General features: G+C 42.9%; 1 protein-coding gene across 1 annotated transcript in view; it reads left to right on the forward strand.

The window, feature by feature from the left end:
• Window positions 1–12,979, forward strand: part of ptprt (protein tyrosine phosphatase receptor type T) — a gene marked incomplete at its 5' end in the record, with an annotated part of 345,648 nt that overhangs the window by 301,272 nt on the left and 31,397 nt on the right. The window contains 4 exons of the mRNA XM_008289688.1: window positions 7,708–7,793; window positions 9,543–9,579; window positions 9,987–10,084; window positions 12,236–12,352. Coding sequence (XP_008287910.1) covers window positions 7,708–7,793; window positions 9,543–9,579; window positions 9,987–10,084; window positions 12,236–12,352 — 338 coding nt within the window. The remainder of the gene's footprint in view (window positions 1–7,707; window positions 7,794–9,542; window positions 9,580–9,986; window positions 10,085–12,235; window positions 12,353–12,979) is intronic.

Genomic DNA, 12,979 nt, shown 5'->3' on the forward strand with positions numbered 1-12,979 from the left:
TTTCCATGGTCGTCTCCAATCTGCATGCGTAACCTACAGCCTGCAGTTCTGCCAAACGCCTCACTGCTGCTCAAGATTGAGTCTCTTGTAGCTTCTTGGTTCCATCGACAAGTGCAGTTTTACAAGATCAGTTTAGCGCTTTATTTTTTGGCATAAAAAAAAAAAAAGAGAGAGACACATTGAGGTACGTAAATATGATGAAATGTCATGATTTTAAGCTGGTTCCTGACAGAACGACAGGTTACAGATGATTGCTTCAGAGATCTTCAGAAAGGTGAAAATCCAACGATTCTTTCTGGTCTTGTAGCCTCTGGTTCTGGTAAATGCTGCAATTTGGTCCTTTTTTAAAAAAAATAAAATACCTCTCAGACCTGCCGGTGGGTTTTAGGGTTCAGAGGGTAACCCCAAGGAGAGTGGGGGAAAAAAAAAATCAACGTGAGAGGGGTTATTATTTATAGAGCCATTGAGGAATACAGTATTCTAGCATTGGAACCTCCCAGCATGCATCTGTTCTGTTTTTTTAGTGCCACTTTATTTCTCCATTGTAAAGTGATCGTCACATTGTGGCATAAAATTCTTCTCTCTCCAGCATCAAAGCCCGGTTCTGCTTTCTAGTTCTTTTCAGTCAACGGACCATAAAAGAGCCTCGTGGTTCAAAATGACCGTCATATCTGCAGGACAGGGTTTTGTTCAATATCAGAATCAATCAAAAACCCAGCGATTGTAACTTTGGTTAAAACAAACAACAACAAAAACAAACAGAGTCCACCACATGTTAGTCACGTTTTAGCTGCCAAGTCCGTTGGCCAAAGAGCAAAGGCTTTGTAGTGCAGCGGTGTTTTCAATTTACATTTCATCTCCCCTTTTAGATTTTTATCAGGCAAGCAACTGAATATGTGATTGTTTAATTACGTGTGGTGATTTTTTTAGAAGTAATTATAAACTAGGGTTACAGATGAAAACACTCAAATGAATAAAACAAAAGAAATGTCATGTCTTTTTTTTTTTCCTTCCCAGGAATAAAACTAAAAGATTTATATTTAAAGTTAAAAAAAACACCGTTCAGTAAAGGTCATAGATCATTTAAACTTCCCAAATATGATCTGACTTGCGCCACGCTGGGTAGAGAGAATTTCATTAGTGCTGTTTTCACTGGTGGGTTTTTGGTATTTTATAGCCCGAGTGATTCTCAAATGTCTTTTTGCCTCATCAAGTCGGAACAATGTGGGGCAGACGCTCGCCTGATAAAGCAACAAAAGGGCAATATATTCATGAAGCCGGAACATAATGACTCCATAGATTTTTCTCCCGCTGATATTTTTGCGTTTTATTAGGTGGATCTTACTTTTTGGGGGGTGGTATATAATGAAAGAGTAAGATGACCTCTGATCCTTAAGAGGGACCAAAAAAAAAAAGACAGCTGCTGGTGTTTGTTGTGGTACAACAGCAGTCATTAGGCGCTGGCGGCTCCTGTTGGTTTTATTTGTGTGCAGGCTCTCAGTACATGCAATCTGATCTGATGTCCCCAAATTACAGCTTTCTGCTGCATTCGGCTGCGAATCTGTCCAAGATAAAAAAAAACAGAAAAAAAACAAAAACAAGGAGTCTATTTTGTTTGGCCTTTTCTGGACCCTTCAAGTTAACAAGTTCTCCCCCAACAAAACTTCTACAGTGGCTGCCGGGGTAATGGCAAGATTTCTGAAAGAAGTAAATAAAATAAAAAAAGAAAGAGATGAGACAAACAGACAGAAAATGGAACTAAAAGCAGAGAGAGGAGAGGAGAGGGAAGAAGGAGGAGGAGGAGGGGAGTTGCAAGGTTATGAAGAGAGGGAAGCTCAGCAGAGGAGTGGAGCTCATTAATGAGTAATGGGTTCGTGACACTTTGCCCTTGGACACCAGGGCTTCTGATGACTTTGTTGTTACTCCAGCGCTGCCGATGCCAACACGAGCGTTCACATAGCTAATCCGCGCGTACGTATCTGTATCCAGATCCAGATCTGGGCGACAAGGTTGAATAAATTATCGGCGCGAGCGTGCTGATCTATATTTATATCTGGCACCTACAGATCTACGGCGTCTACAACAATGTGTTCTTTGGAAGTTTAGCCCCTTTTTGTTGCTTTTCAACATTGAATTATGGTTAATATATCTTGGATCTTTTGACGATAGAGAACAGGCTTTCGTGTCAAAGTGAAAACAGATTTTAATTCAGTGTTTAGTGGCCGCATGTACAGCACTGGGCCTCTATGGATAGGTCTCAGCCATCCTTACACATCAGGAGGTCGCATCTTTAACCCGTTCTGTTTTGCTAAACTGCTAAAACTCGCCCTTATCTTGACTCTCCCAAGTCATAGTTCTCTTGCAGACTGCATCAGGTTGTCCCCCATCAGTTCCCTACACTTTTCATTTCTTTACACGCCTTCCAGGAAGCACGTCATGATGCTGCCACCACCGTGCTTCCTGTTGGAGATGATGTACAGGGTGTCTAGTTTGATGTCAAATAATTGTGACTTCAGAGTCTCCCACGAGCCTTCTGGTGAACTCTAATCGAGATTTAACATGAGCTCAGGCGTCACAGGTGTCTTGGTGGTCTCTCGCTCACTAGTCTCTATTTTCAAATGTGCCAAACTCCTTCCATTTCTTAATAACGGCAAAGGATATTCAGGGACTTGGAGATTCCCTTGTATTCATCCTCTTGCTTATGCATTTTCACAGAGTTGCTTGGAGTGTTTTTTTCTGTCTTCCTGCTGTAGTTATATCCAGAGGTACTGATTCACCAGGACCTGTCTTTACACTACAATCACTTGATTCACTCCCATGACCTACATTTCAGTCATTGTGTGACTTCCAGCACCAACTGGCTGCTGCACCTTTGGTGAATTATTTGGGCCACTATAAAGGCGTAAATACTTCTGCAATTGCTTAAATTGCATTTTATGGTTGTAGTTAATTGACATTAGTTTTCTTGTGAATGATTGTTTTGACACTGATTCGGTGTCGAAATGCAATAAAAGGGGACAAATTAAGCACTTTCGTAGGCACTGTATATAATAAAGGTTTATATTTACATCTGAACCGCGGACAAGTTTGCAGTGTCACACTTAAGCGAGCGGGATTGCAATCAGTGAAGTGTTTGAGGTTTCACATTTCTGACACCCGACTCATCCCGCGCTCTTTGTTGTGCACACACACATCTCGCACTAATTAAAATAAATCTTCGATTCTCTTCCCCCCTTCACTCACACACACACACACACACACCGAACGCTGTCAGCCTCTTCAGACCTGTGGCCTGTGTCCAGATCTGCAGTGTTTGCAAGCCAGTACCTCCTGCCATTTCAGCCCAATTAGCAGCTCCCCTCCCTGGGCAGAGACGAGTGGAAAAAAAAGGGGGCCCCTCCCTCCAGCCTCATATCGGTGACTCTGGTGTTATGACAGCCTCTGACACTAGCCCTGTGTAATTACTGCTGTCTGAAGGAGCGAGACAGTATGGGGCGAGGGAGAGGGAAGGGGAGGAGGAAGAAGGTAAATGAAGGAGCACAATGGAAGGAGAGGAACCGAGGAAGAGGAAGAGGAAGAGGAGGAGGAGACGGGAATCAGCCGAGAAAAGAAAAAGGGGGAAGTGAAGGAGTCGGAGGGAAGAAAAAGAGCAGACGGCTGGCAGACTACCCCCTGTTGTGTTTGTTTTTACATGCGCGGTGTGTGTGTGTGTGTGTGTGTGAGCGAGTGTGAGTGAGCTGATAGCTGATGACAGTATCTTGTACCGGCAGAGTGGAGTCATGCTGCCATCATTGTTGCCGCTCAGCCAGAGCCGCAAAATTACTCTGATAGAAGCTGTACAAATAATTCTCCTCAAGGTGATCCCGCGAAGGATAATCAAGGAGGAGGAATCCGGAGCCGCGGGCTGTGTTATATACGCGGCCATTCTGACAATTTATGTTCTGTTGAATTCGGAGCATTTGGTGCCGTTGTGTAGCATGTGCAGCCTGGTGGATAGTCTCTCACACACTTCCAGGGATGAGGTTTGTCTCGTTCGCCTTAAATTCCTTGAACACGAGGTGCACCTGAATGCAGATTTAGCCGGACACAGTACCCATCAGCCAGCTTTATTATGATTACTATTTTTGCATCTGAAGCATTATTCTCTGCTCTATTCTTGGATGCAGAATCGGTCGCGTTGCACGATGATGCAGCACCACCACCCTGCTGTTCATCAGCGTCCTCCTGCTACGGAAAACCCTAAACATTGCAGCCTGAAATACTGAGATCTGTTTGCCCCGTCACAAACTTGAACTGCTACATATATTCTGCAAAACAGACGCCATCAACATACTGAGAGTTAAAGGTCGGCCCTCGACATACCGGCTTCCTCCGGAGCTCTTGACCACGTCTCATAGTCATCCGCTGGAGTTTGCTCACTTCTATCCACTACCGTCTTGTTTATTTTTCGGTTCGGTGTTAAGTTTCTCTGCACGTTTGTGCTACTTCTAATTTTTTTTTTGTCACATTTTCGTGCCAGCGATGAATACAAATTTCACACATACATTCTAAGATATTCGCTGAAATCCAAACAAAACAAACAAACAAACAAAAACATTAACGCCCACTTGACAAAATGATTGCTCCCATGGCCCCACTACCAACATCCAGGAAATGCTTACAATTGATTGTATGAGTCATCAACCGCACAATAGAGTCGCTCGCATAAAAGCGCTGTTTTTGAAACAGATTTCCCCGAGAGAGATAAATTTGACATTTAATTCAAAGCGGCTACAATATAATCCAACAAAATGATGTTTTCTGACACGCTGAAAGTTAAATTTTATAGCCGCAGCACCTGCGGTGTTGCATATGAACACCTTTCCGAGCTATGATTAGCTTTTGAAGCACGCTCTGTCAAGTTTAGGAGGTAATATTTCTTCTTTTATAAACTGTTGCTGTTCAGTTATGGCTGTTCACAAGAGAACTGTGAAGACGATTCATTCAGCAGAATGCATCAGGTTGTTGTCCAGGATATGTTGCTGCATTCACGTCATCCTCTACCTTTACAAGCTCTCCAGGGCTTAAACTTCCCCATCACATGATGCTGCCACCTCCATGCTGCACAGTCTATCTGTGAGGATGTGCAGTGTTTGGTTTCTGTCATGCATAGCGTCTAGTCTGATGGTCAAAAAGTTCAATTTTACTCGCATCAGACCAAAGAACCTTCTTCCATTTGACTTCATGATCTACTGCATGCCTTGTAGTGAACTCTAGTCGAGCTTTATGAGGTTTTTGTTCAATTGTCGCTTTCCAGACTGCATCAGGTTGTTGTCCAGGATTTGTTGCTGCATTCACTTCATCCTCGACCTTTACAAGCTCTCCAGGGCCTCACAACATGATGCTGCCACCTCCATGCTGCACAGTGTTTGGTTTCTGTCATGGATAGTGTCTAGTCTGATGGTCAAAAAGTTCAATTTTAGCGTCATAAGACCAAAGAACCTTCTTCCATTTGACTTCATGATCTACCGCGTGCCTTGTGCTGAACTCTAGTCGAGACTCATTATAAGCTTTTTGTTCATTTGTGGCTTTCTTGTGAATTTAAGGAGGTAATTATTCTTTTTATAAACCATTGCTGTTCAGTTATGGCTGTTTGCTGAATGAATTGTCACAGTTCTCGTACAGATTGCATCACATTGTTGTCCAGGATGTGTTGCTGCCTTGACTTTATCCTTTACCTTTACAAGCCCTCTAAAATCTAAAGCATCCTCACGACATGATGCTGCCACCTCCGTGCTTCACAGTGTATCTGTGATGATGTGCAGCGTTTGGTTTCTGTCATGCATAGCATCCAGACAGAGGGTCAAACAGTTGCATCAGACCAAAGAACCTTCTTCCATTTGTCTACCACGTGCCTTGTGCTGAACTCTAGTTGTAGATTTATTTGGAGCTTTTTGTTCATTTATGGCTTTCTTGTGAATTTAAGGAGGTACAGTTTTTCTACAGTTTTCAGTTGTTCAGCTCTTTCCTGTATTTAACTAGCGAGCTGTAACCGTTAGCTGGCTAACAGTATTCAACATGCGCGGAGGCTTTTTCCATTTTTTTGATTCTTCTTTTAAATTAGCCTCGCCAGTCAAAGCAGTAATCAAAGCCAGCTTTTATAGGGTTTTCGCTGAAGTCGAACCTTTCCTCTCCTTGTGAAGGTCAGCTGTGCTTTTATTGCTTCTAGATGTGGACTGGCACTTACCGCTGACCAGGCTTTCACAGTGGCTTCCACACTTTGGAGCATCCCCCTGATGTACCAGACGCTTTGATTTGCCCGATGCTCTGCGGTACTTTCGTCGGAAGTTTTTGCTGCGTTCAAACGTAAATAAACTGACCTGACCTTTCTTGGCATTATGTCACGCTTCCCCTCTCTCCTATTCAGCCTTCTCCCTTCTTGTGTTTTTTTGTAAGAACTTCTTTTTCCTTTTTTTAAAAAAATAAAGCAGTGCAATTACTCTTATTTGTAGCAGCAGTGTCTTGATAAGGCAGTCGTGTATCGCCGAGACTGAAAATAGAAAGGGTGAAGTGGAGCATATCTGCACAAAAGAGAAAAATGACTGAGGGTGAGAGGGAGAGAAAAAAAAAAAAATAGAGATAATCAGAGTGAATCACATCAGCTTCATCTGCAATTACCTGCTGTTGCTATGTTACGACTAAACAAAATCACTGCCTCCCATTAGCCGTAATCACTCCCATATGCGCCGTAATGCTATGGATGGCTATTGTGGAACCCAGAACAAAATAATTGAAGTTCAAAGGGGATGAAGGAAAAAAAGGCTGATTTACTTTTGGCGACAGGCACTTTGACAGCGATGGCGAGTGAGGGGAATAGATGTCGGCTGAAATGTAAGGGAAGAGAACTAATCTTACGTAGGTTTTTTTTAAATGAGATGGCGATTCAGAAGATTCAGTTTTTTGGCCGTAGTACCTTATATCCAGCTGCGTTTACTGTACGATTCGTATAACTGTTTTAACTTGTGCTGGTCAAAGCTCTGAATGCTTCTTTTATTGAATGTGCAATTTTAAATCCTGTTGACGCTCTGGTTGGATTTAAAGCAGAGTGAAACATATTTTTGCAGTTTTTGAGAGCCTCTTTTTTTATTTTATTTTCTGGCTTAACCAGTCACTGGAAAGCGACAGTAAATGATTGGATCTTTAAAAGTAAACATAATGAAAATTAAAGCGATTCTGTCACTGTTCATTTGGCAGTAATGGAACTAGCGTTTGTCCCATCGCCCCGACTCATCCAAATAATATTTGTAGATGTTTATTACCGCTACGTCTTTGCTTCTGTCGGACCCGTTCGGCTCATTTGAATGGAGCCCAAATGAACTGAAGTGAAAAAGCTTTTCCCGACGAAGCAGCCGAATGAAACTGCTCTGAACCAAACCGTTTGCGTCGTCTGAATGTTGCACATAGAACCATTCGGTGGGAGTTCAGGACTGTAGGATGGCAGATAGGGAAGTTTTTTGGTGGTCGAGGACTTTCCTTAGTTAAGGTAAGACAAAGACCGTAACAGAAACCAACACGTTTCGGTGTCATTTTAGCAAGTCCACCTGTTATGGTCCTCGTGTGGACAGCCCCGCACCCTCGGGCCCCGGTTAGCTCCCCACCCAGTCAGCTAGCTGTTCCCATCTGTGGGTAAATGTAACTTTAGGCCTGTTGTATTTTTTGTGCTATCTGACCCCACAGACGATCACACCAGAGTCCGACTGCAGCTGCTGGACGGAGACCCCCACTCGGACTACATCAACGCCAATTACATCGACGTAAGTGCACGTGCAGATTTGCAATTTTATGCTTGGACTAAACTTTAACCCAAAGTCTTTACCCTGCATTTAAAGGGCTGAGGAGCAGAAAAATATGAAAACAACTAATATTTGCTAAGACGAAAATCATCCAGACACACGAGTGCGGTGAAAACACACTTGCCGGTGTCAGGGACGGGCACAATAACTCAACAGCAAAACGCTCCTTCAAGCAAAGCACTAAATCCCAACCTCGCTGCTCCCTGACAGCTGCTTTGAAAAGGTCTTTGACGGAATAAACATGCAAAAACACACACATAAATTTAAATACGATGGCAACTACCTAATCTATATACAATGTTCCCGGGTAAATCTTGCGAACATAAGATCAAACGAGTCGGCCTCGGTGTGTAAACAGATGCACTCTGTTGCTCTGAAACGTCTCGCGCAGACGCTTGAACCTGCACTCAGATGCATAAACATTAGAATTAGCTAATTTTCTCAAACTGAAACACATGCACGAGTGCATAAATACAAAGATCAGTGTAAGTAAAGCCATCTGAATCTCACGTCTTTCGGAAAAACAAACTATAATGCTGGTGAAGTCGTAACCTTTTGCTTAAATTCCAGATTCATTCCATCACCGTTAGCCTCATTTGTTTCCCTTTCCTCACCTATCCATCCCTATTTATTTCGTCTTCCTCGCCCCTCTGCCCGGCAGGAATCATGCTCTTTGATTTAATCTCTCGCTCGCAGCTTACTGTTGTAATGATGGTTTTAATGAATTTGGTACAAAATGCTTATTTTCAATCTGTCTCCACAGACTGGATTTTTTTTTTTTTCTTAAGAGGAAAAAAAATAAGAGAGGAGAGGAGGGGGATCGGCAAATTAAAATGACAACAACACATCCCCTCAGTGAGGATAATGCCGTGCTTACAGAGTGATCTTAATGGCAATATGAAAGTGATAAATGTTTTCATTTCAACAAGGTTATCTGTCTTATAGGGAATTGTGGGGAGGGACAAAAGGGGGATAATCGCTGAATGGAGACACGTCGCTTTTCTTGCGTCCCGTGGAGGCGAAAATCAAAATCCTATTTTTTAATTTGATGTTTATTTGGAAATCGACCTTGAGTTATTCTTCTGGGAGGAGTGGAGAGTTTGGAGACAGAGGAAATTAAAAGAGAAAATAATAATAATTTTTTTTTAAAAAGTACTGAAGAGAGCAGGAAGAAGGAGAGAAGCTGACAGATGGATGGGAAGAATGAGATGAAGATAAAGAAAAAGAAAGAGAACCAGAAATCGATTCCAGCGACGTAAGGGAGAGGAATTTCTTTTTTTTGCAGAAAAGGGGCGGAGTTTCAAAAAGAAAAGAAGAAGAAGAAGTGATGAAAGAGGGGAGGAAAAGATGGATTAACGAGGCAGAGAGGCAAACAGAAATCAGAGTAAAACAGGAAGCAGGAGGAAACGAGGGAAAGGAGATAAATCGTGTAATAATGAAGGGAAGTTCTGAGCAGCTGATGGAGGGACTGGAGGTGTTTTATGTGGCTGACGGGACTCGTTGTCATGCGTGTCGTTTATGAATTGCACTTTTGTTATTCCACCTATCGAGGGAGACAGAGAAGGAAGGAAAAAAGGAAGGAAAGCAAGGGAAGTAGGACGCTAGAAAGAGAGACAAAGAGGATTCCAGACACAAAGAGAGCGAACACGAGATAGGATGGAGATGACTAAAGTGTGCAGATATTTATGCTTTTTCTTTTCTGTCTCACAGGGGTACCATAGACCCAGACATTACATCGCCACACAAGGTAATTAAACTGACGTGATAAGTGTGTGTGTGAAGCTCGTGTGTGTGTGTGTGTGTGTGTGTGTGTAGCAGCCACCTGGTAAATGTCGTCCTTTTGGACTGGAAGGCTATTACCACAACCTCCTAAATCTAAACTGCCGTATAAAATCCCCCTGACAAATTTAAGACCCCATTACCTCAAACCCCCAAACTACTATCTGGGATTGATGGCGTGTGAGCACATGTGTGTGTGTGTGTGTGTTTCCCCTGTTCGTATGTTTTTGTGCGTTTGTGTGACATTTTTACGTGACACCGGAACGAGCGCGCGCACGTATACGCACGCCTACGTCCATATGCTGACTTTGCGAGCATCAAAATGTTTGCATTGGTGATTTATCTCCGTGTGTGTGTGTGTGTGTGTGTTTTAAGGGCCCATGCAGGAGACGGTCCGGGATTTTTGGAGGATGGTCTGGCAGGAGAACTCGGCCTCCATCGTCATGGTTACGAACCTGGTGGAGGTGGGAAGGGTGAGTTTGTCATCGAAGCACTTGCAAGATGTGTGTGTGTAGTGAAGACGCCCAAGACCTGTGAAGCTATTCTTTGATTGTGTTGTCTCCTCTGTGGGCCTTTTTGTGAATTCAAATTCCAGTTTTGTCCCCAAACGTCCAGTTACTTATAGTACACATATGTCATAGTCCATCCGATCAAGCCCACAGCCCAGACCAGCCCAGACCACTACTATATGGGGATATCCCGATCACCCTAATCCAGGGGTGTCCAATCCTGGTCCTCGAGGTGCCACAGTCCTGCATGTTTTAGATGTTTCCCTCTTCCAAATGATCAGGATGGTTATGAAGAGCTTGATGATGAGCTGATCATGTGAATCAGGTGTGTTGGAAGAAGGAAACATCTAGAACATGCAGGACTGTGGCACCTCGAGGACCAGGACTGGACACCCCTGTCCTAATCCAATTCGAGACATTGGATGTTTATTATCTACCGATACTTGCTGCCATTTTCGTAGATAATGCACACTTAGAGTTTTGTAGATTAGATGGAGGACCTGGTTGGGCCACCAGGTCGGGCGTCTTATTGGTCAGCAGTAGTGGGAGTTTAGCTTGTCATAGCGTACCGTGACAAAGACCTCTACGAGGCTTACTGACGTCACCCCAGTGAACAATTGTTATCTTATCTCTGGATAAACTAAGGTATTGTTCCTAGAGCTCAGTATATTATCTTTCCTTCATGGCTGCTCATGCCTCCAGCCCAATTCTGAGATCGGTTTGACCCAACGACTCGGATCCGCTGCAGATAATGAAATAAAATGATCATTTTAATGTAAACTTCCATTTGGGATTAACTGGCTTACAACTAGCACAGTTTGTGTTGTGGAGTGTGTGTTTGTGGTGAAAACCATCAAGACCTGTGAAGCTAATGTGAAGCTAATCATGTTCTAAATAACTAGTTTCCCGGCTGAGTAAAAGGAAATGTAAAATTAGACGAGCTGACACTCAAGAAAACCTGTCAACACTGGGCACAGTCCTGTTGACAGGGTTAAATAGTGTCCACAAAAATATTTAAGAACCATTTCAAACCATGAATCTTCAATAACCAAATTGTATTTAAACACAGCTGAAATGTGTGGCACTTTCTGCATATGAACGTATGTAAACTGATTTACTGGGCGCGGTTAGCGTTAGCCATGTTAGCACCAGCAGCCTTTTGCAAATTAATGTCCACACGCTTGGGCTAACTGTGGATACACATTGTTCTGGTGGTGTGGTAATATGCCAGTTTAGTTTGACTTACGTACAATCTTATTTTCATTTCCTAGATCAAAACCAAATCGCACTTTTGTCTGACTTTCCATCCTGCCGGTTTACAGCATCCGATAATTAGCATGGCTAATTGCGGCTAGCTGGTGTAGAATATGAATAAAATATTAATCAATAATTTAACCATGTAGCGCTTCTTGTGCTGATTGCCGCTCATTTGGTGTGATTGGATCGGTAGTAGGTTAAGTGATTACTAATGTTCGCCAACAATTAGCTGCTTTTTGTTTTGGTGGCTGGAATCTGACCTGAATAAAGAAAGCTTTTATTCTGCCCGACTATGCAATACATCAAATATATTTTACCAGTAATATAATTTGAATTAATTAGCTAGTTATTCAATAATAAAATTGCATCATAGATTGACTGAATTAAGTGAGATAGTGTTATAGTAAAAGCAAAAACCACATTCTGACCAGTAACTAGTGCTAATATACCAGAAATATTATGGGAGATCTATTTAGTCCTACCATGTTACAAGCAGTAAATAAACAAGAAACAGCAACGTAATAGGAACAAACGCCTGGATATGGACTTCCATTCCTTTATCCAGATGTACAATCACATCTGGCTCCAGCCTTGGATTCTCTGTGAACGTCTTCACAGTGTTTTCCGCTGATTTCAAATCAATATTTTTCAATTATTGAGTCATGAACGCCTGTCAAGCAGCCATTTATAATGCAGGACAAGCGATACAATCCTTCATGCGGCTCATCTGTTATATTATTCATGGTGATCGTCTTGACCTCGCCTTCATCCCCCGTCTGTTAACGCCTATTGGGTGATAATGACCGGCATGTAATACATATTTAAATACATCATGTGAATGTAAATTGTCTTTTCCAGGTGAAGTGCGTGCGCTACTGGCCCGATGAGACGGAGGTGTACGGAGACATCAAGGTGACCCTGATAGAGACCGAACCACTGGCGGAATACGTCATACGGACGTTCACCGTCCAAAAGGTAAACGGGGCAGAACCGGGCCACCGAAAACGTGCAGCTGTCGGTTCCTTTGTGTTTGTCACCATTAATATGCTGTGAATCTGTCTAAGAGAATATTTCCCACAAGGCTTCAGATGGGATTTCGACACTCTCACGGTCTCTAGCTGCACATTTTTTTTTTACCCTGGTTGTTGCATATTACTTATCGCTTCAGTATTTTGTAAACCCTAAAACCTGGATTACCATCACAGCCCGATGTGTGATTGGGGATTTGAGGCGAGCGAGCGGCGTCACTTTGTTTGTTTCTCGTTGTTTAAGAGGAGACTTGGAAGCGTAATCGCGGCCCTTGTAATCAGGCGAAGGGGGAAAAGTGGAGGAATTTACCGACATTGTTGTGATGCTATTCTCTGAGGCTCTGCAGCAGCGAATGGAAAGGAAGCAGCAGAAACGCACATCGCAGCGAGAGACAAAGGCTCTGATCCAAATCCTTGATTTTCTGAACTCGTCTTGTCTCTCATTTTCTGTGACTTTTCTTCACTTTGTTATATCCATTGTTGCTGTTTTTTTCCCCCCATTTCCCGGTACTTTCTACTTTCTACTTTCTACTTTCTTGTCTGTTTGTGCAGCACTGTTGAAAGTAAACTCTGC

This window comes from Stegastes partitus, unplaced genomic scaffold (genome assembly GCF_000690725.1).
Source record: "Stegastes partitus isolate 25-593 unplaced genomic scaffold, Stegastes_partitus-1.0.2 Scaffold632, whole genome shotgun sequence".
Lineage (NCBI taxonomy): Eukaryota > Metazoa > Chordata > Actinopteri > Pomacentridae > Stegastes > Stegastes partitus.